The 24,831-nt window shown below is 47.1% G+C and overlaps 4 protein-coding genes across 5 annotated transcripts; 2 read left to right on the plus strand and 2 right to left on the minus strand.

Annotated features, from left to right (window-relative positions):
- Window positions 1-953: 953 nt before the first annotated feature.
- LOC136521769 (large ribosomal subunit protein uL24c-like) lies at window positions 954-3,325 on the minus strand. The gene is made up of 4 exons (XM_066515544.1): window positions 3,106-3,325; window positions 1,797-1,835; window positions 1,486-1,713; window positions 954-1,350 (listed from the first exon to the last, which is right to left on the minus strand). The coding sequence occupies exons 1-4, from the start codon at window positions 3,226-3,228 to the stop codon at window positions 1,168-1,170; spliced, it is 573 nt and encodes a 190-aa protein (XP_066371641.1). The 5' UTR covers window positions 3,229-3,325; the 3' UTR covers window positions 954-1,167.
- A 196-nt stretch (window positions 3,326-3,521) lies between these two features.
- LOC136520885 (beta-glucosidase 25) lies at window positions 3,522-8,487 on the plus strand. Of its 2 annotated transcripts, XM_066514563.1 has the most exons (15): window positions 3,522-3,719; window positions 4,976-5,165; window positions 5,287-5,368; window positions 5,438-5,504; window positions 5,594-5,652; window positions 6,220-6,278; window positions 6,380-6,451; window positions 6,552-6,639; window positions 6,759-7,014; window positions 7,092-7,207; window positions 7,323-7,546; window positions 7,626-7,657; window positions 7,749-7,851; window positions 7,939-8,047; window positions 8,163-8,487. In XM_066514563.1, the coding sequence occupies exons 6-15, from the start codon at window positions 6,254-6,256 to the stop codon at window positions 8,377-8,379; spliced, it is 1,242 nt and encodes a 413-aa protein (XP_066370660.1). In that variant the 5' UTR covers window positions 3,522-3,719; window positions 4,976-5,165; window positions 5,287-5,368; window positions 5,438-5,504; window positions 5,594-5,652; window positions 6,220-6,253; the 3' UTR covers window positions 8,380-8,487. The 2 variants fall into 2 exon arrangements, with proteins under 2 accessions (XP_066370660.1, XP_066370659.1); XM_066514562.1 differs by lacking the exons at window positions 3,522-3,719; window positions 4,976-5,165 and having other exon boundaries at window positions 5,218-5,368; window positions 6,220-6,295.
- A 4,382-nt stretch (window positions 8,488-12,869) lies between these two features.
- LOC136521280 (calcium-binding protein PBP1-like) lies at window positions 12,870-13,649 on the plus strand. Its single transcript, XM_066514988.1, has one exon. It carries the CDS (start codon window positions 13,006-13,008, stop codon window positions 13,414-13,416), a length of 411 nt encoding a protein of 136 aa, XP_066371085.1. The 5' UTR covers window positions 12,870-13,005; the 3' UTR covers window positions 13,417-13,649.
- Window positions 13,650-19,769: 6,120 nt separating this feature from the next.
- On the minus strand, window positions 19,770-23,260 carry LOC136520494 (uncharacterized). The gene is made up of 2 exons (XM_066514034.1): window positions 21,648-23,260; window positions 19,770-20,910 (listed from the first exon to the last, which is right to left on the minus strand). The coding sequence occupies exon 1, from the start codon at window positions 23,233-23,235 to the stop codon at window positions 22,441-22,443; it is 795 nt and encodes a 264-aa protein (XP_066370131.1). The 5' UTR covers window positions 23,236-23,260; the 3' UTR covers window positions 19,770-20,910; window positions 21,648-22,440.
- Window positions 23,261-24,831: the final 1,571 nt, after the last annotated feature.

Below are 24,831 nucleotides of genomic sequence, written 5' to 3' on the forward strand. Positions count from 1 at the left end.
AATCCGTATTACAAAATTGGTTCCACGATTGAACCATTGAAGTATGCACGGGAAACTACAGCTAGAAGATAAACATCTAGTTCTGTATGGATACTGAAACTAATGCACTTGACCACTAAAAGTCCATACTTTTTTTGTAAATCAGCGTTTACGATGAAGCGGAACATCCTCTATTTTGGTTAATCTTGCCCGCTTGATGCAAATGGTATGTTGCAGGCTTGCAGTGAACATGTAAAAATGATAAAGAAACTAGAAACAGATCCTCGGCTACCGGCCCACCGCTCCCTTCTTCCTCCAGTGGACGGAGCCCGTCAGGTCCTCGTTGTCGGCGATCTGGTACCTGCTGCTCAGCTAAGTCTCCCTCTCCGAGGCATCCTCCGGAATGCCATGCGTGAAGCTCCTCGTCGGTCCAGTCGCCGAAGATGTTGAGGACGGGGCCGCGGCGGCGGAAGTTTTCCTTGAACACCGCGTACCGGTGCTCCTCCTCGCCGGTGGAGTTGTAGGTCTTGTTGCACTTGGCCATCCACTCCACAAACATCCGGTGGGTCTCCTCCTCCTCGCTCCTCTCCCAGTACGACATGATCGACATGTACGCCGCCGCCAGCGACAGCAGCAGCAGCAGCAGCGCCGCCGCCGCCGCCTTGAGAGCCGTCGAGCGCCTCATCATCTCCCAAAGAGGCAAAGACAGACAACGGTGGGTAAGTGGGGCGAGTAATAAATGATATATGTGGGCCTCGGATCTTTATGTGGAGAACGAGATGGAGAGTAGTGGGCCAAATTAGGCTTGCAAACGAGCACGGGCTGTCCACACGCACAAGCCCGTTCATGGTTTTTGGCCCCGTTCGCTTCGCTGAAAAAATAAGCCAAAATACTGTTCTGGCTGATTTATTGTGAGAAAAACACTGTTCTGGCTAAAAAAACAAGCTGAAAAAGACGGATTATAAGAGAAGCGATACTCCAAATAGTGGGCCCTGTTCCAAATAAAATTCTGGCTGGTGAAACAATGCTGACATGCATTGACTTGCGTTGCAAAATTTGGTGATAACTGTATAATTTACAGGGAAAACAAGCTGGCATAAACAACATAGAGGGATAAACAGACTCAATTCGGCATGCAAAATGCAGTCAGGGTTCAGAGCAAGTTGCAGGTTTTTCATGCTAGAATGGTTACTCCGAATTCCCTTCCTTAAACACCTTTACCCACTTCTCAACACTGTCGATTACTTCACCGGTCTTGACCAGGTATCGGACCTTGGTCCCGTCCTCGAGGAATTTGTGGCCAACCCTGCTTGCCACACTCTTCTCCTTGGAGTAGAGCATCACATTTGAGCTATGAATGGGGCCTTCAATCTGGTCAAAGGAATTTTTTAAGTTTGATCAGGAGATAACAATTAAGCACCTAAAACTACATATATGCTCTTGAAATCAGTATATGCAAAGCATCATGTGAGGCCCAAAAACAAGTTCAATAGAAATTTTGCTGACCATGACGATTTCACCGGGTTCATCATCTGTGCCTTTCTTGTGCTTCGACTTCAAGTTCAGGTCCTTCACAATCACCGTGCTGTTGTGCTTGAAAAGGCATGTAACTTCTCCAACCTTTCCTTTCTCACGGCCTGCGATGACCTGTACCGTGTCCCCAATCCTAACATGCATCTTGTGCAGCACAGGAAGGCTGTTTGGTTTACACTTCTTTCGCTCCCATCTCTTAAGCTGCAGTGGAAAGTGAAATTTTAGGACATTTACATTATTGGATAAAAATGGATCAAATACTTGGACTAAGAATTTTTACTCACTCTCATTTCAATTGGGCATATCTTGACCATAAATCTTACCTGCATATTGAACATATTATACGGCTTGTCAGAGCTTCACATGCTAAAGACATAAGATTCCATTTCAAATAAAAGAGACACTAATCAGATGCTTTTGAGATATGGCATGACTCAAACATAGTGGTCGTGGTTCACGTTGACCTGATCAAGACACAACAAGATTCAGGGCTGCTCTTTATGATGTTTCTTTGAGTATAAGATATCCTTAAAATACAGTAGTTCTATCACTTCCTTCAACAATGATTACTTAACCTCACTGTCTAATCTTCACTTGCTTTTGCTGCTTAACAGAAAGGTTTGTCCTCTTCCAATTCTTATCAGCTGGGAATTTTCCAGGCACAAGTACATAGAGGTAAGACATAATGAAGATAACACAGAAAAGAAGGCAGGGCTCAAATACAAACAACATTATGCTCATAATACACTATTTGGCGCCAAATTGGTTTCGTCATATGTGACGTGGGGTGGATGTGAGGAAAAAAAAACATCTACAAGAAAATAAGAGTAAACATGAAAAGTACTGCCCTCAATCTTGAGCATATTTTGGCACAACAAAAAATTTCAGGCATAAATATATAAACTAAAACAGTGGCACACCAGGGCAACAAAATTTCCTCAGTTGACGTTTTGACGTCTTTCAAAACAACATAATTTACTCAGTTAACATAATACATAAAGAGTGTTCGAACAACTTGTAGCCCATCCAACACAGCATGCTCTATATTAGCAGTAAAAAGCACATGTAGTTGTATACGCAAAAAGGGACAGTACCTGAGTTCCAATGACAAAGGAAATTGTCCTATTTAAATTAATCTCAATCGTTTAATCTTTTTAGTATACTCAAACCTTATCATTTAAGCTTCGATACAAGATAAAAAAAGAAGCTAGAGGAAATTCAATACGCCATGGTCTAAATTTTGTGGTGGTGGGGGTGGGGAGCAAAAGGAAACTCACTGCAGCTAAGCTGCAATCAAAATATAGTCATACTAGTAAGCCTGGTTTCTCAACCTTGAAAATGCACAATTAATAAAAGCGCAAAATGTTGGTAATTTTCCATTTCATTGCATCCAATCCATACAGACTAGCTCCAAAACCTCCAAATCACAATGCAAGCTGGAATGTCCCAAGAACAATTCCATCCAACCATGCTTTGTTACGCTATCCAGTTACTCCACACTAGAATATTGCGCCTAAACAGCTATTATTATCTACGAAACCATCACTCCATCAGAGCAGCAGAACGGAACGGAATTGGGAAGCAGGAACAGACCCCAGGCTGCGGCGCGGAGTAGGTGGCGAGCCGGTTGCCCCAGAAGCTGCTGGTGCTGGCCGCGCCGGGCGCGGAGACGGAGAGCGACGCCATGGCGCCCTGCAGCGCCGCCATCCCAGCCATCCTCTCGCCGCTCTCCTCTCCCTCTCTCACTGGACTCTCTCACCCCCAAACTGCTCACAGGATAACGCACACGCCTTCGTCGAGTTCGCCGGAAGAGGATAACGTGCTCTTCTATCTTCTGACACTTGTGGGTTGCATTATACATGGGCCTCGACACTAAATGGGCCAGGCCTCAGGTGAGGCGCAGATGGGCCTGAAAGACGCTTAGGTTATCCAGCGAGGCCCATGGGCTGCTCGTCTTCTCCCCCGCCGTGAGAGGCTGGGGCCTCGTCTCCGTCCAGCGAGCTACGCCGCACGCATCAGCGTCAGCATCGCTGCATCAGCCATCAGGGAGTTCAGGACGAGGACGGCGGGGGTCAAGGGTCTCTGTCTGCGTGTCTCCCCGCACGCCACGCGAGGCCACGCAAGATTGCTTACCCGGGAGATGCGTGCCCGCCTCCAGATCCCCCGTTCGAGCGCCGAGGCGCGCAAGCCACGCGACGGTTGCTGAGGCAAGCGAACCCCCTACTCTACTCTGTTCCACTCTACTCCACTCCACCTGTATCTTGTGAAGCTACTGAGTTTACTGCTGATGCCATGCCACTGCTGCTCTACGCATAGTTTTTTCACTTTCCTGTTGTGTAAAAGAAATCGCGTTATAGCGACAGTTTGGACGGTGGACGGGTGGAGGGTAGGTGGATAGCGGTGACATCGAAGCTTTGCGCTTTTGCTGCTGCAGGACCCATTCTACACAGAGAAAGGGTGGGATGTCATTTCTCTAGTGCGAATCATGGTTGCAAGTTCGATGTTTTTACCTAAGATTTCTTCAGAGACATTGGGTATATCTTTTCTCAAAGTGGACTACATTTCTTCCCCTCGTAGTCAATATGTCTTTCTTTGACTTTTAGGCCCCGGCTTATCTTATAATCCGCACTATTCAGCTTGTTTTTTTTAAGCTAGAATAGTGTTTTTCTCTCGCAACAATTTAGCCAGAACAATGTTTTCAGCCAGTTTTCAGCCAGTTTCAGCAAGCCGAACGGGGCCTTAATTTATGTGCATATCCTTAATCCTTGAATCATAGTAGGATATCCATGACACATCACATAGACAACACGTGCAGTGCAATACATCACTGGGCAGTTGGGCCTGTCTAAGCTGCAGTCAGGAACTCAGGATCACTATCCCCCAATCGCTCCTATCACTGTCATCTAACTACCATCTGGGGAATCAGGAATGGTCCTGCCGTGCAAGCAAACCATCAACGTTCCCCATGGGATAAGCATGTGACTATGCAAATGTTTTGGGACAAATTGTACCTTATCATGGTTATAAGAATCTCGTATTTGTTTTCTCTTTCTCTCCTTTTCTATTCACCGCACACGTTGAGATCATTATACAAATCATGACACGGAGTTTTGTTTTTATGTGGCGCTACCAAACGAAATGGATAAGGAAAGGTGCGGCTTTGTTCCAGGATAATTGCGATAGTTTCATTATCGTAGCTATCTGTTCCTCATGACCATAATAATGCTTTGCACTTTGATAATTTTGTAAGAAAAGAAAAGTCATGATCTAATAATAATTGATAAGGCCTTCTCATTATGTGGCTAACTGGTAAGGACTCAGCAATCCTCTTCCTCTCGAACTGTAGCTTTTTAAGGCATGGATGCTGGAGTGCTGGGCAAACCTCAATCTGACTGAATTTGTTGCACCCAAGCAAAGCTCTACTTGCTTGTGAACCTTCAGATGTGGACCCATTTTTTGATAGGTTTCGGAGCTGGGCATGTCAATTAGTTTCCTTCCCTTGTTGATTAATTGGCCACTGTGATAGAGATTTTGCACCCTATGGCCTCCACAAGAGTTATTTAGTAGAGACGCATGTTGGAAGGGCTTCCAAGACAAGTGAAGTTCACTAGCTCAGCATTCAGTTGCTTCCCACGCTTCACCAACTGAACAAGGTTTATATATATCATATGATCCTACCTTGTACTTATTCTTAGAATAAGAAAATTACTAGTCAGTGCAACCTACTGAAGGATACGCCATGGGTGTTCTGACACTGGTTCATATCCTTGTCAGCTTTGCTGCTTGTGCTGAAGCTCTAAGGAGGGCAGACTTCCCTCAAGGTTTTGTCTTTGGCACTGCTTCTTCAGCTTACCAGGTGTGACCTCTTTGATTTAAACCGTTGTGCTCTTAGTTCGATGTCTGATTCTGGCCAATATGTTATCAGTATGAAGGCGCTGTCAACGAGGGTCAACGTGGACCTACAATATGGGATACTCTCACAAGACGACCTGGTGAGATAATGAGGATTATGTTGCAAATAGTGCAGTAATGAGATGCTAATCTGTCCTGAATTGTGACTCAATTAGCATTTATGTTGCAGGTCGGGTGATAGATTTCAGCAATGCAGATGTTGCCGTTGATCACTACCATCGTTATAAGGTAACCTGTCAATTATTCATATATGCCTCTGTTATCTTCTGTTTGATTTAATTAATTCGATTGTTCTACTAAAGCTGGAAAATTCTGTTTCTTGAAAGCATAAAATCCCTCCATAAATGAATTTCTTGGCATTTTTGTTTGAAAAGTTGTCTACCTTTCATGTGGCCATCCTCTGGCAATTTTTAATTTGTAAGAATTGAAATCACATGTGCGTTTTATTGTTCCTTTCATGTCTGTAAGAATCATTCTATTTATTATTTTACATAATTATCCTACCTTCATCTTCTTCTAGTAATTTCCTCCTTTTTCTAGTGCTTTGACATTTTAGTTACCAAAAAAAAAAGGATAGTCCACTTCTCTGGCATGCTGCTGCCAAAAGTAGGATAGTGACCAGAGGTTTTCCTTAATATGAAGCGCCATTTGGATCAACGATAAAGTTTTCATACATAAAGATTTTACTATTTTCTCAGATTAGCCTAACCTCTATGACTAAGTAGTTAACTGAATAAGAATATTGGTTACACTGAATACTATCCAGAAACAACAAGCCTAACATTTGACTAGCAGGAAGATGTGGACTTGATTAAGGACATTGGCATGGATGCATACCGGTTCTCTATCTCATGGTCTCGTATCTTTCCAAGTATGCAATAAGAAATTTCTTTGTAAAATATGTTATTTTTCTTTTAGCACTAGATACTACGTAGTTTATCATTTTTCTTGCTAGATGGAACTGGTGAACCTAATGAAGAAGGATTGAATTACTATAACAGCCTCATAGATGTTCTATTAGACAAAGGTATTTCATATTCTAAATTTCGATGCGTTAAATCTGAATTGTTGCCAACTCTGAGCTTTTTATTATCTTTATTTGGTTTCCTCTATATTTGTGGGGTCAGGTATACAACCATATGTAACACTCTTTCACTGGGACCTTCCGCAAGCACTAGAAGACAGATATGGTGGATGGTTAAATTCCCAAATTGTGTAAGCAACTATTATATTGGTATTCTTTTTTAGGGTACCATCGCTTGCACTGTCTATATAGTATAAAACTAGATTGAGGGAAAGTGGTTTTATTGATGTTTGGCAGCTAAATTATGCAGGAATGATTTCGTTCACTTTGCCTCTACTTGCTTCAAGGAATTTGGAGATAGAGTGAAACACTGGATCACTTTCAATGAGCCCCATAATTTTGCGATTGATGGCTATGACTTTGGCATCCAGGCACCTGGGAGGTGTTCTATTCTGTCTCATATATTCTGTAGGGAGGGAAAATCGTCAACTGAACCGTATGTTGTAGCTCACAACATACTCTTAGCGCATGCTGGTGCTTTTCATTCTTATAAGGAGCATTTCAAGGTAATTTACTATAAACACATCCACGAGATGTATCAAAAAGTTAAAAAAAAAAGAATGGTTTTATGTATTCAATGCAGAAAGAACAAGGAGGTATCGTAGGCATTGCACTTGATTCAAAGTGGTATGAACCATTGTCAGATGTTGATGAGGACACAGAGGCAGCAGCACGAGCAATGGACTTTGAGCTTGGATGGTGATACATCTACCACAATTTTTTGTATAACCACGTCATTTCAATTCCTGCGTAGTTGCAGTACATAGCTGTTGCTCATAATATTAATTATGAAATTTTCCAAGTGTGAATACAGGTTCCTGGATCCCTTAATGTTTGGCCACTATCCTCCTTCTATGCAAAAACTTGCAGGGGATAGGCTGCCTCAGTTTTCAACTCAGGCTTCGAAGTTAGTATCAGGCTCATTAGATTTTGTGGGCATAAACCACTATACCACATTGTATGTTAGGAACGACAGAATGCGGATCAGGAAACTTGTAATGAATGATGCTTCAACTGATGCTGTGATCATACCTACTGGTTAGTCATTTTAAACAAATCTACCCCCATTTTTCCCCTATTTTCAGTTACTGAACTCTCCTTTGTCTCCACTCTACAGCTTATAGACATGGAAAGAAAATAGGAGACACGGTACAATTTCCGCAGCTAACTTGTTCTACTTCTAGTTTCCATCCTCTAGTCATCAAATGTCAGATTGATAGCTGTGTCTTTCAACTTACAGGCAGCGTCAGGATGGCTGCACATAGTACCCTGGGGCATGTTCAAACTGATGAAGCACATCAAAGAAAAGTATGGAAATCCGCCAGTGATCATCACTGAAAACGGTGAGTGGCTAAAGAGATTCTACTATTAATAGCTGATAGAAGTTTCTGCCTAAAAAAAATCACTAGCATAAGAGGTTTAAATGGCAGGCATGGATGACGCGAACAATCGGTTTTCGAGACTGGAGAATGATCTGCAGGATGATAAACGGATACAGTACCACAACGACTACATGTCTAACCTCCTAGATGCAATAAGGTGAAGCTCCCACTTGCATGCCCATGCGTCTGACTGGAATAGCCAAAGCCAACGCTGTTCATCAGTAATACTTTGTTCTTGCCCCTCAACGGCTGTTGAATCTGAATCACTGCAGGAAGGAAGGCTGCAACGTCCACGGTTACTTCGTATGGTCACTGCTGGATAACTGGGAGTGGAACTCCGGGTACACGAAGCGGTTTGGACTCTACTACATTGACTACAACAACAACCTGACAAGGATACCCAAGGCGTCAGTGGAATGGTTCAGGCAGGTCTTGATCCAGAAGACGGCTAATTTGGAGTACAGTAGTTCTACAGTAGCCATTAGCTAAGTGCCCCGTATATGACTACCATCTGTACAAGTGTACATGCATACATAGCTTTGGTCTTTGGATTAGATTGTGATTATTCTCGTTGTATATAGCCCACCATTTGGACGACCTTCAACCGCACAGTTTTTTTTTTTTTTTTTTTTTTTTTGACCGAATCAGCAGGGGAATCCCCTATCTATATTTTTTTTTTCTTTTCAATTAAATGAAAGAATATAATGTACAAGGTACTAAAAGATTACAAGGCCTCTAGGCCCAAAACAAAAAGAGAGGAAACATTAAGAATAACTGTCTCTCCACTGATTGAGAAGAGCTTGTCTTGCTGGTTTAGCCTTATGGCACACAAGGCCAAGTCCGTTCTTGAACAGCCTCTTCCAAGCACTGAGGTCAATCTGTCCACTGTCGAAAATGACTCCATTTCTGGTTGTCCATATAATCCAACATGCAGTGATAAAGATTTCTCTGAAGATGATGCTGCCGAAAGCTGTTCTGGCTTCAATCAACATATCTAGTGGCTGCAAATTCAAATTCCAGTCAATTGGAATGGTGTTCCAGCAAGACTTACTGAAGGCACATTCGAAGAAGAGGTGGAAGCTGGTTTCTTCATGTCCTTCATTACATAAAACACAGTTGTAATCCTCAAGTTCCCTGTTCTTCCACCTCAATAGATTCCTTCAGCCTGTTCGCTTGTTGGTTTCAGCCAGCCCAAACCAGCTAGTCAACAGTGTTTTCCTCTCACAACAAACCAGCACCAGCCAGCCTAAACCAGCTCAGAAACCAACCAGCGAACAGGCCGACTTGTGTTCAATCTGTCTCTAATAAGTAACCAGAAGAAGAATTTATGTTTTCCAAGGTTGTTGGATACCCAAAGCCAGGAGAACAATGGGGATACCGCACAGTTGAATGTGTCGTTATGCTTGTTGTACATTGATTGATTTATGCTACAGAAATCAACGAGAATGAGATTGCAGCGTCACATCCTGTATGTTCATGGTACCACCAATGCTGAAATTTCAGTGAAGGGCAAAGGCTTTGCAGCATCCGGGTCATCGAGGTCAGAAATGGTCCCTCCCCTGAAATTCCCTGCACCAACTGTTCTGTCTGAGGCGGGCGATGCGTAAAACCCATCGCAATTTCACACAGACGTGCCTGCCGTCTGTGGTCTGTCTGCCGGACATCTTTTCCCAGCAACTCAGCAAGTATGGCACTGCATCTCCGTTGCTTTTCCAGTGCCAGTCTGCAGCTGACCCCAAGTACCCAACCAAACCACTCGACAGAAGAGGCAACTGCACAGGAAGAAGGAATGGAAAATGTGGAGACCGAGGCGAGAGATGGGGAAAAGGGCAGGTAGGTACGGGTAAGCTGACTGTCCGTCGCGTCCGCATGGACCATGCTGTTTGCGAGCAAAAGAGGCGGTGGAAAACCCCCCAAAAAGCCGCGCCCAAGCTTCGAAGCCGGAATCCAAAGCTATTGTGGGGACGAACCGTACGAGATCCTCGTGCGGAAAGCTTTGCTTGCTTGCTAACCGTAACCGTAGCGAGCTGAACCGGAACAAAGCGGTTCAGAGAACTGAGTGTTCGGCCGGTCATGTAATGGTTTGTTTTAGCTTGTTTCAGCTTATTCTCTCTCACAGCATACTATTGAATCATCCGAAACCATCCGAAATCCACTGTGCAGTCTACCGGCCAAACACGTTGCGCTGCCGGGATTTTTGTATAATACAGCGTCGGGCGTTCACCCTGTTCGCTTGTTGGTTTCAGCCAGCCCAAACCAATCAGCCAACAGTATTTTCCTCTCACAACAAATTAGCACCAGTCAATCCAAACCAACCCAGAAACCGACCAGCGAACATGCTGCTTGAGTTCTGACCGAAGCTTCGACGGAAATTTTGTGTCTGAAAGTCAGCAACAGCAGATGCTGTAGCTCACTCTTGCGACAGCACGGCTGCCACGCGCCACCAAAAGTTGGGCAGGAAACTTCTTATGGATAATTAAGTAGAGTAGACAGATAAGTAAGACAGGTACGGTTCACTAGACGTTAAGATAATCCAGGATGCGAGCTGGTGAGGTTCCTGCTCACTTGCTCGATCTGATCCAACTTTTCCTGGAGCCATCTCTAATCACATAGGAGTACCGAGATATCTCGCGTTAGAAAATATAGACAGGATCGCTTGCTACTCTACTCCGTCCACCCAATAACAATACAGCCGTGTTTGGCCGGGCTCCGGCTCCGCTCCGCGGCAGCTCCGGCGAAGGAGCCACACCAAACGCGCTGGCCGGAGGAGCCGTTTCTGCCCGACCACTAGAGGAGCCGAAGCCCTTTTGCATGTACGGAGGAGGACCCCGGATTTGTGGCTTCGCAGCTTTGGCTCCGGCTCCCGCAACGGAGCACCGCGGGCGGAGCCCGGCCAAACACGGCCACAATTCTCACTTGTTGATAAGTCAAATAATTTCAAATTTAATTAAATCTAAAATACGAATGTTTATGCCAAATAAGTATAATTAGATTAATTATGAAATATATTTTTTATGATAAATATATTTAAATATATAAATGTCAATAATATTTTCGATAAACTTAGTTAAACTTAAAACTTTAAGCTGGTTCAAATCTAAGACTTTCTCTCTATTCCAAACTACAAGGCATTTTGATTTTTAGATATATAACTTTGCTATGTCCTTAGATATACACTATATTTAGATATATAGTAAAATAATGTATATAGAAAAGTCACAATATTTTATAAGATACTAGAATGGAGGGAGTATTTGTTTTTAGAACGGAGGGAAGAAATAGATATCAGGAACCCCTTGCTAGGAAGCACAGTAGTAGTGTGAAACATGAAGCACAGACCTTTCCAATCAAATATGCACAAATCCCTTAAAAAACGCACAAATCCTGTGCGCTTCACTTTTTTTAGTTATAGACAGTTACACTTACACGCAAAGCAACACAGTGTAGGAGCACAAAACTTCCCAAACATCAAATACACACGAATCCAGTGTGCTTCATTACCTTTTGGTATACTCCCCAGTCCCCAGTCCCCGGTCTCTGGAAGAATAGATTTCTAGCTGAAATTTTATCTTAAAATAAATAAATTTCTAGGTCCTCACCATTCATCAAACGCATTTGTTTTCTCGGAGTTTTCAGCAGTCAACATAGACATTTATATTCCTCCTCGACATCATTCTCCAATGGTTAATGTAATGGGTGCAACAACATTTAAGCCCCATTTGGTACGGCTCATTCAAAACGGCTTCACCGGTGAAGCCAGAAAAACTGGCTTTTTCCGGCTTCTAGTTCATTTTAACCCCGGCTTACAAAACAGCTTCACGCTACAGCACCTCGATTTACGCAAAATAGATGAAGCCGAAGCCGGCATAAGCCATGCCAAAAAGGCCCTTAATATGTTATTGGAAACACCAAAAACTTATTGCTTCTGCTTCTCGCTCTCGGTAACTGATCAGTACCGTTCAAGTTAAGAAGCTTAATAAGGGTAGTAACGTATTTTCTTTTGTTTGCTAATTTGTCCTAAATTTGCTAGAAGACATATATTTTTCAAGGACCCAGGGAGTACACAATTACGCACCTTGGTGCTACGGTGCCATGGAGCTGGAACAGCGTCAGAGAGCAATGTACCGTTTAGTTCCCAAAATTTTGTAAAATTTTTCAAGATTCCTCGTCACATCGAATCTTTGAACGCATGCATGAAGCATTAAATATAAATAAAAAATAAAACTAATTACATAGTTTAGACGAAATTCACTAGACGAATCTTTAAACCTAATTAGACTATGATTGGACACTAATTTTCAAATAACAATAAAAGTGCTACAGTACCATTTTCAAAAAAAACGTCAACTAAACGAGGCCCAAGATATCACCGTGACAGTTACTGCGAGTACCAATCATCTGGACGCTCGGACAGGATCTCCCGTGGACGGCCCCAGCAGGTACGCGCCACAATAAATATCTTTCCACATCTCTGTGCGTGGATAACGTACGGTACGGTAACAACAATCGGCGTCCGTGGGGCCACGCACGCCATGACACTATGTCAGTATATGACACGCCACGCGCAAAAGTACCCGTTTTCCGTCACACCACACGGCGAAGCGAGCCCGCGCGGAGGGGAGGGCGAACCGCCGAAGCGCGCAGGAAGGCGCGCGCGCGGTCCGCCCGTCCGCCGTCCAGCCCAGGGCCAGCCAACCCAACGCCCGGCCAACCTGTCCCGGTCGGTGCGTGTCCGCCTGGCCCTCTCGTCAGCCAGAGCCACCCCGCGCGAACCAACCGGGGCGCGTCGGGTATCAATCGCTCGATCCGCAGTGCGGGCAGCGCGCACACGTGACCCCCCCGCCCCCGCGTCCCGCGTGGCCACGGCGGCCCCGCGGCAGGGCAGGCACCTTCCCTGAAGCCCCGGCCCGGCAGCAGGCGCCAGCTGTCCCCGTCCCCCGCCTATTTATCATCCCCCTCCCACCCCCCCTCCATCCATCATCCATCGCTTCCCCACGTCGTCCTCCTCTTCTTCCACACCGAACCAGAACAAGCAGCCGCCACCGGAGCTCACAGAATCACAATCAGCAGCAGCAGCCGCACCGAGAGTCCATCCACCTTCTACAATCTACACACATGGCGTCACAGCAACAGCAGCAGAGGCAGCAGGCGGGAGCGGCGGCGGCGGCGTCCTCGGCCGCGGCCGTGGACTTCGAGGACTACCTGCCGGTGATGGCGGAGCGGCTGGGCGAGGACGGACTGATGCGGGAGCTGGCGAGCGGGTTCCGCCTGCTCATGGACCCGGCGCGGGGGCTCATCACCTTCGACAGCCTCCGCCGCAACGCGCCGCTGCTGGGGCTGGGCGGCATGTCCGACGACGACCTCCGCGGGATGCTCGCCGAGGGCGACTTCGACGGCGACGGCGCGCTCAGCGAGATGGAGTTCTGCGTGCTCATGGTGCGCCTCAGCCCCGAGCTCATGGACGAGCCCCGCAGGTGGCTCGACGACGCCGTCGACCAGGCGTCCCGCTTCCTCTTCACCAGCTGATCGGTCGGTCGAGATGGATAGGAACCCAAATTAATTGTGGACGTCGTCTTCACTTTTTTTTTAAATTCTTCTTCTTCTTGCCGTTGTTCATAGCTGGGTCATCAGGCAGGGATGGACTGCTGATTGGTCGATGGATTTCCATCCATGTGTACTCATCAGCTGTTCCTTCTTCCTTCCTTTCCATTTCCCAATGGAGTCTGAATTAATTAATTAACATAACATGCTTCCCCTTCTGACCATCACATTGACACGGAGCACATTGCTTCTCTGCTGCTTATAATCGAGCTTAGCATTGGGTACAGAGGAAATTCTCCGGACCTTTTGGCAACACGGCTGCGAATGGTGCGCTAACTATGCGGTTTCCAGTTTCTCTACTCCTGTTTCGTAGGAAAACAAGAAGAAAAAAAGAGGATTTTTTTTTTGGGGCACAACAAATCAGATTGGGTCGAGATGGATATGGATCAGTATGATGTAGTACGTTGTATGATCTTGCATTCAGCTACGGCCCCCAAGTCATTCTTGAACAGTAGCGGCAGTTTCGGTTGACCTTGTGCCGTGATGCGCACAACCAAAAGGAAATGGAGGCGGCACAGAAGCACTTGTTTGGTCAAAGCCTCAAGCGTTAGCAGCCAGGACGTAGCCAGTGCCCAGTGCTGCCCGAGATCACGTCAGCGCCAGCGAGCGGGACCGCGCAGCCGAGTGCTTCTCGCGGGAAGGGCGTTGGATGAGGAAAGGGGAAAGAAAAACGAGCAGCCGCAGGCACGGAAACGGAACCCCAGTTGGACACGGCGGAACCAAGCAGGGGAGACGGCCGTGAGTGCTGATCACTTTCTCGGTGTGTTTACTCGGTCCGCACCAACGTCCTCGTCACGAAACGGAACGGAAGCCGGCCCCGGTGGCCTGGTTTCGTTTCGTCGTCCTTTTGTTTGACAGGAACTGGAGCTCTCTCACGTCCGAGCCGCTTTTCGTCTGCCTCTTTTTTTTTTTTTTATGACAAGGCTATGTTTAGTTTCCACCAAAATCCAAACTTTGGCACTATGCAAAAAGAAGATTTCTCGTCACATCAAATTTGCGGTACATGCATGGAGTACTAAATGTTGACGAAATCAAAAATTAATTGTACAGTTTGGTTGTACTTTGCGAGACGAACGTTTTGAGCCTAATTAGTCAACGCTGGGACAATTATTATCAAATACAAACGAAATGCTATATTGCGCTGCTGTAATCTACAGTAATTTCGGCGGCGCCTATTCCGGGCAACTAAACGGGGCGCAACACGTCTGCCTTTTGTTAGTATACACGTTCTTGGGCTGACGCGACGAGTCGCATGTAAGCTGGAGCGGGAGCTTCCGGAAAGGTGGCCGGAAGCTTCAAAAGCGATGCTCGAGGGGTAGGGGGACCCGAGGAAGGAAAGCAACCGAAAGCGACGTGCCCTCGAGGCGTTTCTCTCTTTTCCCTCCTCCTCCTCGGTTCCAGGTCAGCGTCCAAGCCTCCAGCTCTCCACGTCAGTGACGTCACTGCTGCGATTCGCCCGATCCACGCACCGCCTGGAATCTGGACCATGGCGGCGGCGGCGTCGGCGGCAGCGACCTCTGGTCCACTGCCGTGCCCGATCGCCTATCCGGCCTGAGCTGAGCTTCGCACCCAATTTCCCGGGCTGACTCTTACCGTTTCCTGGGCGCCGTACGGTACCTCTTCCACTGTTATGGTGCGTCTGCGTCCGCGCCGGCCGCCGGCTGGGCTGAAACCGACGTGACTGGTGCCGCGTCGTCACGATGCAACCAACGCCCGGCGTCATCAAGTCGGGCCGCCGGGACAGTCTGATCTGAATCTGACAGAGATGCATGAACCAGCGGTCGGTCTCGCCGCCCTTGTTCAGTGCACGCGCAGGCGCCTCGTCTGGTTGGCCCCATAACAAATCATTGGGGGCTTCTCGGATCTGTCAAACTCCAACACGTCGTAATCTCTGCACAGTCGCTGGTTCGTCGAACTGGCCCGATGCACGTCCGAGCGCCAGATTCTTGGTTCCGTTCTGGGCCATGTTTAGTTTGACCGAAATCCAAACTTTGGCACTATGCAAAAAGAAGATTTTCCGTCACATCAAACTTGCGGTACATGCATGGAGTACTAAATGTTGACGAAATCAAAAACTAATTGCACAGTTTGGTTGTACTTTGCGAGACGAACATTTTAAGCCTAATTAGTCAACGATTGGACAATTATTATCAAATAAAAACAAAATGCTACAGTGTAGCTACAGTATCGAGCAATTCCGGCGGCGCCGAGTCTGGAGGAAACTAAACGCGGCCCTGATGGAAATACAAATCGTTGAGTAAGATTCTTTGGTACTCCTACTCGAGATGCTAGCCGATGCGCCGGGCGTGAACTGTAAGCCAGATGCCAGATCACGGCCAAGCTGTAACCTTCGTGCCTGCCTCTCGTAGCTTCTTTTGTCTACTGCCATTTGCAGCACGTTGATCCGCCCCATGCCACCAGACGGACGACGCAGTAGCATTAACTAACCCGATGATTGCCGCTGAGCTGTACACACACGAACGCACGCAAGAAGAAGTCCTCTTGTGTGATCGGTAACGGCAAAGGCAACCACCGGTTAGTAGCGGCAGCCGTAGCACAGCCAGCTGCGTCTGGAAAAAACAAACCCGGTCTTGTCGCGTGCTGCGCCATGGATTCGCAGCACGCTGTCTCCCCTGCCGGCCGCGGCGACGGCACGTTGGCAGCGGCATCCCCGGCGGAGCCGTCGCAGGTCGCAGCGGGGCGCAGGGGCGGCATCCGTGTGCGCCCGCCGAGGCGGGGCGCCAACTGCCGGCCGCGGCCTGAGGCCCCGGTGGCTGGCTGGTCGTCTGGTCAATCCGATGCGCACGCTGGTCTCGTGTCTCGTTTCCATCGCCCGGCCGATCGATCTGAAGCTCTCTGCCCACGCAATCCGTCGACGCTTGCTGCATGCACACGTGAGGCTCGCTCACTCGGCTGCTCGATGAGGATCCCTGTGAGTTGAACTGTTTTTTTTCCTGCAAATTGGCAGCGAGTCAGATCGCGTAGCCGAGCGTGACAGTTGCCAGGCGATCCTGATGAGCTGTCCCCTCCACACCCACCGCGCGGTCACGGAGAGCCGGGGGCAGGCACAGCTGTGCAGGCAGGACGCATTGGGCGCGCGCCGGCTTCTCGGATTCTTCTTCTCCCTCCACGTGCCGGCCGTCGCCATGTGTGCGCTGGTGCTGCTGCTGATCCTGTGACTACTGACTACTACGCATGTTGCCGTTGTTTAATCCCGCGGTGGCGCTGGATCGCGAGTTCCAACTGCGTGCGTGTGGGCGTGTAGACGTCATCGTCATGGCACCTACTAGATCGCGTCTCCGTGTCCCTGGTGTTCTCTGAATCCGGATCGGAAGTGCCAGTAAACAAGGCTGTTGCTGTCGAGACACACAACCTGTTCGTTTCGGCTGAAACGATCGTGGATTATTACTGCTGGCCGGTTTAGTATGAGAGAAAAATACTGTTACGACTTATAATCTACGATAGCGAACAGGCTGGAGGACAACAAGCAATACTACAGCAGCAAGTTGAGCACCGGCCGCCGCCGGTGACGTTTCAGTCGCTGTCAAAATTTGTCTCCTGATCAAACTGGCAACTGGTGCTCTGGCGTGTAACTTGCGCTCGCGCGTGCCCTTCCTGTCTGCTGACCGCCAACGCTGCTGCCAGAGCTGTGCGGGTGATGAAAGCAACCGGCAAAGACAGCAGCGTGCTCCATGTAGCTCCGCTTCGGAATCGTGTGTTGCGTGCAAGGGGAAAGCAATCCGAATCTAGCCCGTTCGTCTGACAGAATTTTAGTTGAAACTGGCTGAAAAATACTGTTCTGGCTGAATTGTTGCGAGAGAAAAACATGGCTGAAAAAAGAAGTCGAACAAGACGTAAACCAATCGTAATCGTCTCAAGGATAGAGAACACTGTTCTGTCCGTCATCTGTGCATTGTTGGTGTTCAGACCCCGAGACCGTGGAGCTGCCTCGCTGGACTGTTCTCTATCCTTGAGACGGTTACGACCGATCGCCTGATGATCTGCGTTGCTAGATAACACCACCTGATGATCGCCTGGTCTTTCTGTACTTGTCCTCTCCATCGACGTTTACTCGTCCATATCGACGCAGATCGATTTCGAGAAGATTAGGAGTCCGGCTCTGATTCTTACAGTACCACTCTTCGGCAGAATGGAAGAATAGCCATTTTGGTCCCTCAACTATTACTCGAGGGTCAATTTCGTTCCTGAACTTTTAAAACGGTCGTTTTAGTCCTTAAACTCTACTCTTAGGCTCAATTTCATCCTAGAACGGTGAAGATGATCGTTTTAGTCCTCAAGCTTTGTATTTTGGGCTCAATTTCATTTATAAACTATCAAAGTGTATTTTGTTCTTTAAACTTATATTTTCAACTCAACTTTGTTTACATTGTACGTGGAACGCTGCACTATTGCACATAGTTAGCTCCAACACCACCAGCGATTGGAGATAGAAAAATAATATTCATCCAAAAACTCTTTCGTGACCATTAATAATTTCAAGCTGTTATTTTTAGTGTTACCTTGTAATGGTACCATTTATATATATTCGACTAAATGATATTTTTTGTGGGAGCAATTACAGTTGCATCGAACACTATTTATTCTTTAAGAATACATGGATATATTGAAATAATAGCAGATCTATAATTTTAATAATTTATGGATGAAATTGTGCCTAAAATATAAAGTTTTCTTTTTTAATAGACAAAATTGATTTGAAAATAAAAGTTAAATGCACTTTAATAGTTTATGGATGAAATTGAGCCTAAAATGCAAAATTTAAGGACTGAAACGATCATCTTCATAGTTGTAGGATGAAATTGAGCCTAAAACTAAAGTTTGAGACCTAAACGGCCGTTTTGAAAGTTTAGGGATGAAATTGTGCCTTGAGTAATAATTGAGAGACTACAATGGCTATTCTGCCATGCAGAATCACTATTCGATTTGGTTCTGTATTGGTTTCTTGGTGGACAGGTTGTTTGTCCGAGTTGGATTTCAATTCGCAATTTCTTTACTATGGGCCTAATAATTATTAGAAGAGACTCCTTGTCCGAAGTAAATTTTTTTTTGAGGGAACTGTCCGAAGTATAGTTGGGTTTGTTCGCTTTGAGTGGATATGGGCCTAGGGCACTAGGGCCGTAGCCCTAGACGTGGCCCAAAGTACTTCTTATACTACACGTGAATTTTCGGCCCAGTCTGAGGTAACGCTGGTCTGTTGGGCCAAATTCTTACCCCAACCGGTCCAGACACAGAGGAGAAAGCAGGAGCTCCTCCTCGACCATCACCAGCAGCGCGATTCCCATCCCCGTCCGGCCGTCTTTCTGCCAGTCCGGCCAGTGCTGCTTAACCCTAGCTGTCGCGCCGCTGCTGCCAGTCGTCCGCTGCTGCACCGGCGCGCCGCCCATTGTGCCACTGGCGGCCGACAACTCGGCAAGAGGGGTTGCGGCCGCCCGTCGCCAGAGCAGGTCCTCTGCAATAGCCTCCAGGGGCTATCCGCGGCTTGGCGGCCGCCTGGCCGGCGAGCAGCGAGCTGACGACTGCGTGCCTCTGTGCTGCTTGGCCCCTTCCCTTCTGCAATACTGCGGAGCAATAGAGACACCCCGCACAGCACAGGCTACAATACAACAGGTTGTTCTCTAATTTGATTAATCCAAGCCTCCAAGTCTCCAACCAAATATGAGATAACCCAATCTTTGGTTTCTAATTTTCCATGGTTCCATTGTTCAATATTTTGTGTGTTTTGTAGGATGTAGCAACTAGCAGTCACGTTGTTGTACTTTGTTTTTGTTTTGCATTTCGTAAACTTACACGATAGTGAGGAGTGGACAAATACATCCTATGCCTACAACCAAGCCAACCTTTTGTCTGTCTAAGTAAAAATGTGCAATGAAAAGTTGTAGAAGAACCATAATTAGTAGGAAGTAGGAACGACTAGTAATGGAAATGTCATGCAACTTGAATCTGTTTGTTGCACAATTATATGTGAAACCGAGATATATCTACTAAATTATGTATTTTATTGTTCGTCTTTGTGAACAATCGATACGCGGATCAGGTTTAAGAAATTTATTAGGTGCTTAACTAGTGGTCCTAGGCGTGAAACTTCACCAGCTCTGCCACGATATATATCCCCATGATTTTTCCTCTCCCTCTCGTCTTTACCTCTTGATTTTTTGCACTGAGCTGTATAGGAGGAACCCCTCCAGATTTGCCTCCTGGGCCTGATTCCTCCCTCAGCAATGAGTTCTCCAAGGCCGGCTTCGGTAAGTCTGCCAACCTTTGTGTTAGCAACTCTACTAGATTGGTTCACAGATAGCTTGATTCAGGAAGGAAAGTACATGACCTTGGGGAAAGGGAGGTCGGAATCAGCAAGCAGGGGAATAAGGTGCTAGGAGGAAGGTACTAGAAGGATCTAGAAGACCTGGAGGAAGGAAATCTGGGTACAGAGAGGGAAGACTCAAGGAAGAAGATGAATAGTAGACTTGAGAGGAGAGGGGTTCTGTTCTTCTGAATATTCGATACCCTCACCCGCTGCTGCCCTGCGCTCTCTTGTAGGTGACTTCCAGTGGTCCACAGGCAATTGCTCGAGGCCCATGCACACGGCCCATATGAAGGCCCAACCGTGGACAGTCCCTGACATTCCCCCCTTCTTAAGCTTCGGCTTGCCACCAAGCCGGTGGAGAATTATGGAACCACCGGGATCCCAAGGAACTGCAAGCACTGGCTCCGGCTCAGAAATGTGATCTTTATCCCATAGAAGAAGCTAAATGGAGAAGCTTCGTGGCAGGATTGAATATCGCATTTCCTTTGGCTGCACCTTGGTCCAATGGAAACAGATATATGGCACATGTTGGCAGTCCATCATAACATGACCATAGAAGTCGCAGCTCCCCATTTAGAGCTGTCTTAAAAGCCGACTTGTTCGGTTTCTTTTTTTAGCCGGAACAGTGCTTTTCTCTCACAACAATTCAGCTTTGGCTTGTTTTTTAGCCAATTTCAGCCAAGCGAATGGAGCTAGTGTTTGAATCTCTGACATTAGATATGGATGAGCTATGGTCTTTCCTCTTGTCAGAACTATTGTTTGGTAGGCGCCTGAGGGGGTTGGACAGTGTGACCAAATGAAGCCAACTTGAACCCGCTGCTGCCACAATGTTTGCTGTCCAGTTCCTTTCTTCATCCTTGAGTGATGAATCACATGATCACTTCCAGTTTGAGTATGATAGAAACAAGGATGCTGAGCAAAATGAGAAGCAAGCATCTCAATTGTAGTTATGGGATAAGTGCTGAACGTGAGGCAACTCTGGCAGCAACAAATTCCTGGATCAAATGGCATAAAAACCTTTCCAACCAACAACAAAACTGCATTGGTGTAGCATACTTGCAGTGCTGACCCAGTGACTAAATTTACCATGCGCAGTTCTGTAGCAAGAATGTGATCATCAGTGCGAACCCATTAACAAGAGCAGCCTAAAAATGTACTCTGAATAAATCCAATATCCACCACACTAGCTGAAACAAGATGTATCCCTTGAAGGCATTCAACATGAAAAGAGATGGCATGGTGAAAGAGGAGTGTGCAGCAGTCCTTTATAATGGCTTGTATAGGTGGTAACCAAGGGATTGTCAACTGTATCCATAAAACAGATTATCTGCAGTTGTGATACTGGGAGCTAGCACTATTATCTCTCAAGAGTTCCTCACAAAACACAACAGATTGCAGCATGGTTCTGCAAATAGGTAGCTGAAACTCCACAACAAAATTAGATGCACATGACAAACCGTGTGATGTAACCAGTTGCAATCCTTTAATCACCCCACAGGCCGCACAATAGAAGAACCTCTGCATACACTCGCTCACTGAGCAGATAACTACCCAACGAGCATATAACCAAGGTGATAGCCCATTGCTTTGTGGTGGTGGCCATGGACGCTTGGGCACCATGACACCTTAGGTGAATCCAAACAACAAGCACGGTTCGACTCCATTACCCAAGCACTCCAAAGGTGGAGGCCATGGTTGCCTTAACTGCACTAGATGCTGAGCAAAAATTCCCTCAGACACCCTCTGAACAGCATGAGTCGTATTGGTTGCAGAACAGAGCCGAACAGGAGCACCATCAACTGAGTATGCATGGGTGAGATTAGCAGTGAAATACCTTGGCTGGAAATGCTCTGCCACGTCCTGGGATACCACAGTAGCAGGCCCAAGAGCGGAGTGTGAGTCGATGACAGTTGTAAACTCTTGCGCTGCTTCCGTAGGTGGAGGCCATGGGCTGTGCCGCTTGTACAGCAATCTGTTGGGCAACGAGATCGAAACCTCACAGAGGAAGCCCCGGACCTCGATGTAGCGGAGCTGGTCCTCGCTGGACACGACGTGGTGGTGCAGGTCAGGCTCGGCGAGGAGGCTGATGCTGTGGAATGGGCATGCGTCGACGAGCTTGTTTGGGCAAACCGTCGAACAATTAGTCTGCGCTGACCCCGCAGCCACGACCCATGCCAGCTGCCCACCACCTGCGGCGCCTATGGCATCTGCGTGGAGCGCAGTGGGCGCGGCGAGCGCCTGGCCAACGCGACCGACGGCTCGGTCGAACGGCGCGTCGACCTGGGGGAAGCCGGACTCTGGGTCATCGTCGAGGGAGCCGTCGTAGCCTCCGAGCGGGGTGGTGCGGAGCGTGCACTCGACGGGGCCGAGGCGGAAGGTGAGGCGAACGCAGCGCAGAAGGTCGGGGCCGTCAGGCGCGAAGCCGTTGTGGATCCGCTACATGTCCATGCCGACGAACACGGACGCGCCGCCGCCGCCTCCGCCGGGCGCGTTGAGGGCCGCCAGCAACGCCGTAAGGCGCGAGTTGCACATCCCTGTGGCGTGTTGCAGCTCCACGTCGCGGTTGCCATCCGGGATGTGCAGCGCCAGCTCCTCCGGAACGCACTCGATGGGGACCACGCCCTGCTTCAGCTCCCGCCGCGCACCGAGCTCGTAGAGTCGGTCGAGGTCGGTCTGGGGCAGCGGGTACATGAGCGACAGTCTAGGCTCGTCGGTGGGGCAGCCTTGCCTGCAGTACCGGAGAGCTCGGAGTCGAAAACGGCGTCGTGCGCGGGCGCAACAGGTGAGACGCGGAGGCGGGGCGGCCTGGCGAGCGCCTGCATCCCAGCCTCTGGCTTGGAGAGTGCCTCCTCGAGGGTCGTGATGTCGGTGTCCTGCAGCTTCTCCTCGGGCTCCTGGATCTGGTGCAGGTAGTACGCGGGGAGAGACTCCTCGGGCTCAATCTCCCTGATGGCAGCGGAAGCGATGGGCGCGGGCGCGATGCAGACGGTGGAGGTGAGGCAGCTCTCGATGCGGATCTGGTCGGTGGACTCGAGGTCGCGCACCTCCCAGATGTGGACAGGCTGCTCGAACAGCCCACCCCAGTTGTCGGCGACGACGGCAGCAGCCTGGGTCGGAGCGGAGCGGTTGTCGGGGGGCTGCTCGAAGAGCCCACCCCAGTTGTCGACGACGACGGCAACAGTCTGGGTCGGAGCGAAGGGGATGTCGGCGGGCTGCTCGAAGAATCCGCCGCAGTTGTCGGCTACCAACTCGACTCCGTCCGCAGCAGACGGAGACAGAACGAGGACGCCCGGAGAGGCCTCGCGTGCGCCGTCCTGCTCGGTGAATTTCCGATCCCACTTCGCTTCGTAGTTGTGGAAGATTTTGCGGATTTCGTCGAGGAGGAGTTGGGTAGAAGAAGAGATCTCGGCAGGGGGATTCATGGGTGTTAGGAACCGAGAATCGACGGCTCTGGAACCGATTGTCAGCAACTCTACTAGATTGGTTCACGTATATCAAATCAGAGCATGTGGCTCGTCGCAAATGATCGTAAATTTTTAACCGGAACAGTATTTTTCTCTCACACAAATTAGTCAACAGTATTTTTTTTATAAACCAGCAATAATACGAACCAGGCTAGATCAGATTCTGTGGACTTGCAAAATCAATGTTTGTTGTGGCTTCTTTTTTTCCTGTGTAAAGATGCAATTTTTTCTAGGTCTCTTCTTAAAAAAATGCATTTTTTTTTGTCGTTCCTTCTGTGCTCGTTCTTTTTATCGACGTTTACTCGTCCATATCATCAGTTGCATGAAGCAGGTCAATTTCCAGACGACTAGTATAATGCCCGTGTTAACGCAATAGATTTTTCTGGGAGACGTATATGAAAATAACTGATGTTTTTTTTTATAGTTCAACTTTTACACAATATCTTTGAGCATGTATACAATCCGCGAAACTAAAAAGTCATAGTAAAGTTTTTTCCAATGGATTTATTTTGGAGACGCATATGAAAACAATCGATGTTTTTTTTATAGTTCAACTTTTATACAATATCTTTGAGCATGTATACAATCCGCGAAACTAAGAAGTCATAGTAAAGTTTTTTTCTCATATAACCTTTTAAGTTACATTCTGTCTAAGTCTTTAATCATGACTTGGAGATCTTTAGGAAAGTTGTCAAAACATTCGTTTGCATGGCTCTTAAAAATGTCCTCCAAAAATTCCATCCTCAGTGAATTTGATAGCAGTGCAGGGTAGATATAATAAGTTAAGTTATTAATTTTATATGTAGTGTACGGAATATAGTTAGAGAATATATGCTTACAGTGTTGATCGGTGGCAATCTTACACCATTCTATGACTTCATGGAAATTGTATACAAAGAAGCCTCCTAATTTTCTGGAGATGAGCATTTGTTTGATTTATTGTACATAAATCAAATAACTATTTTGTGATAATAAGAAAGATGAAACATATTATAGGTGATTACCGGTCTTTATGTTTTGGAACTTTTGTAACATATGCATGGAATATTCGCTTCCAGTAATAAATATTGCCGTCCCACTTAGAATTTATCAGTTTCATAGCGAGACTGAACCTTTTAGCAATTGTGTGAAATGTAGCTATATATGGCATGATTTGAGCAGGTTACTATTTAGTAGTCATCACATGTATCACCTCCTATCTAAGAAATCAAAGAGGTTCTTCCAAAATTCATATTGTACCCTTGCTCCATCCAGAAGAAAAAAGGCAAATAGATCAACAAATAAAAACCACAGGAAAAAAGAGAACATCAGTGGCGGACACAATATTCATACCACAATAATTTTATTCCGATACAATCCAATTCTAGATACAATGCTAATTCAAGACCATGATTTCCAAACTAAACTGACATCTATTCATATATCCATCCATGATTTCCAAACAATAGAAACACCCTCCATCGATCCATTCATATATCCATGAACTGACATCCATTACGAAGGGGAAAGCAACTCACCTCAGTAGGCATAACACAAGGATATACACTTATAAAT

Source organism: Miscanthus floridulus, chromosome 18 (assembly GCF_019320115.1).
Source record: "Miscanthus floridulus cultivar M001 chromosome 18, ASM1932011v1, whole genome shotgun sequence".
In the NCBI taxonomy this organism is placed as follows: domain Eukaryota; kingdom Viridiplantae; phylum Streptophyta; class Magnoliopsida; order Poales; family Poaceae; genus Miscanthus; species Miscanthus floridulus.

Coding starts and splice junctions, on each gene's coding strand:
- LOC136521769 (XM_066515544.1), bottom strand. CDS start 3,228: ATGGCTGGGATGGCGGCGCTGCAGGGCGCCATGGCGTCGCTCTCCGTC. Junction 1,836..3,105: donor ACTCCGCGCCGCAGCCTGGG/GTCTGTTCCTGC, acceptor TTCAATATGCAG/GTAAGATTTATGGTCAAGAT. Junction 1,714..1,796: donor TATGCCCAATTGAAATGAGA/GTGAGTAAAAAT, acceptor TTTCCACTGCAG/CTTAAGAGATGGGAGCGAAA.
- LOC136521280 (XM_066514988.1), top strand. CDS start 13,006: ATGGCGTCACAGCAACAGCAGCAGAGGCAGCAGGCGGGAGCGGCGGCG.
- LOC136520885 (XM_066514562.1), top strand. CDS start 5,252: ATGGGTGTTCTGACACTGGTTCATATCCTTGTCAGCTTTGCTGCTTGT. Junction 6,296..6,379: donor ATGGTCTCGTATCTTTCCAA/GTATGCAATAAG, acceptor TTTTCTTGCTAG/ATGGAACTGGTGAACCTAAT. Junction 7,208..7,322: donor ATGGACTTTGAGCTTGGATG/GTGATACATCTA, acceptor GTGTGAATACAG/GTTCCTGGATCCCTTAATGT.
- LOC136520494 (XM_066514034.1), bottom strand. CDS start 23,235: ATGAATCCCCCTGCCGAGATCTCTTCTTCTACCCAACTCCTCCTCGAC.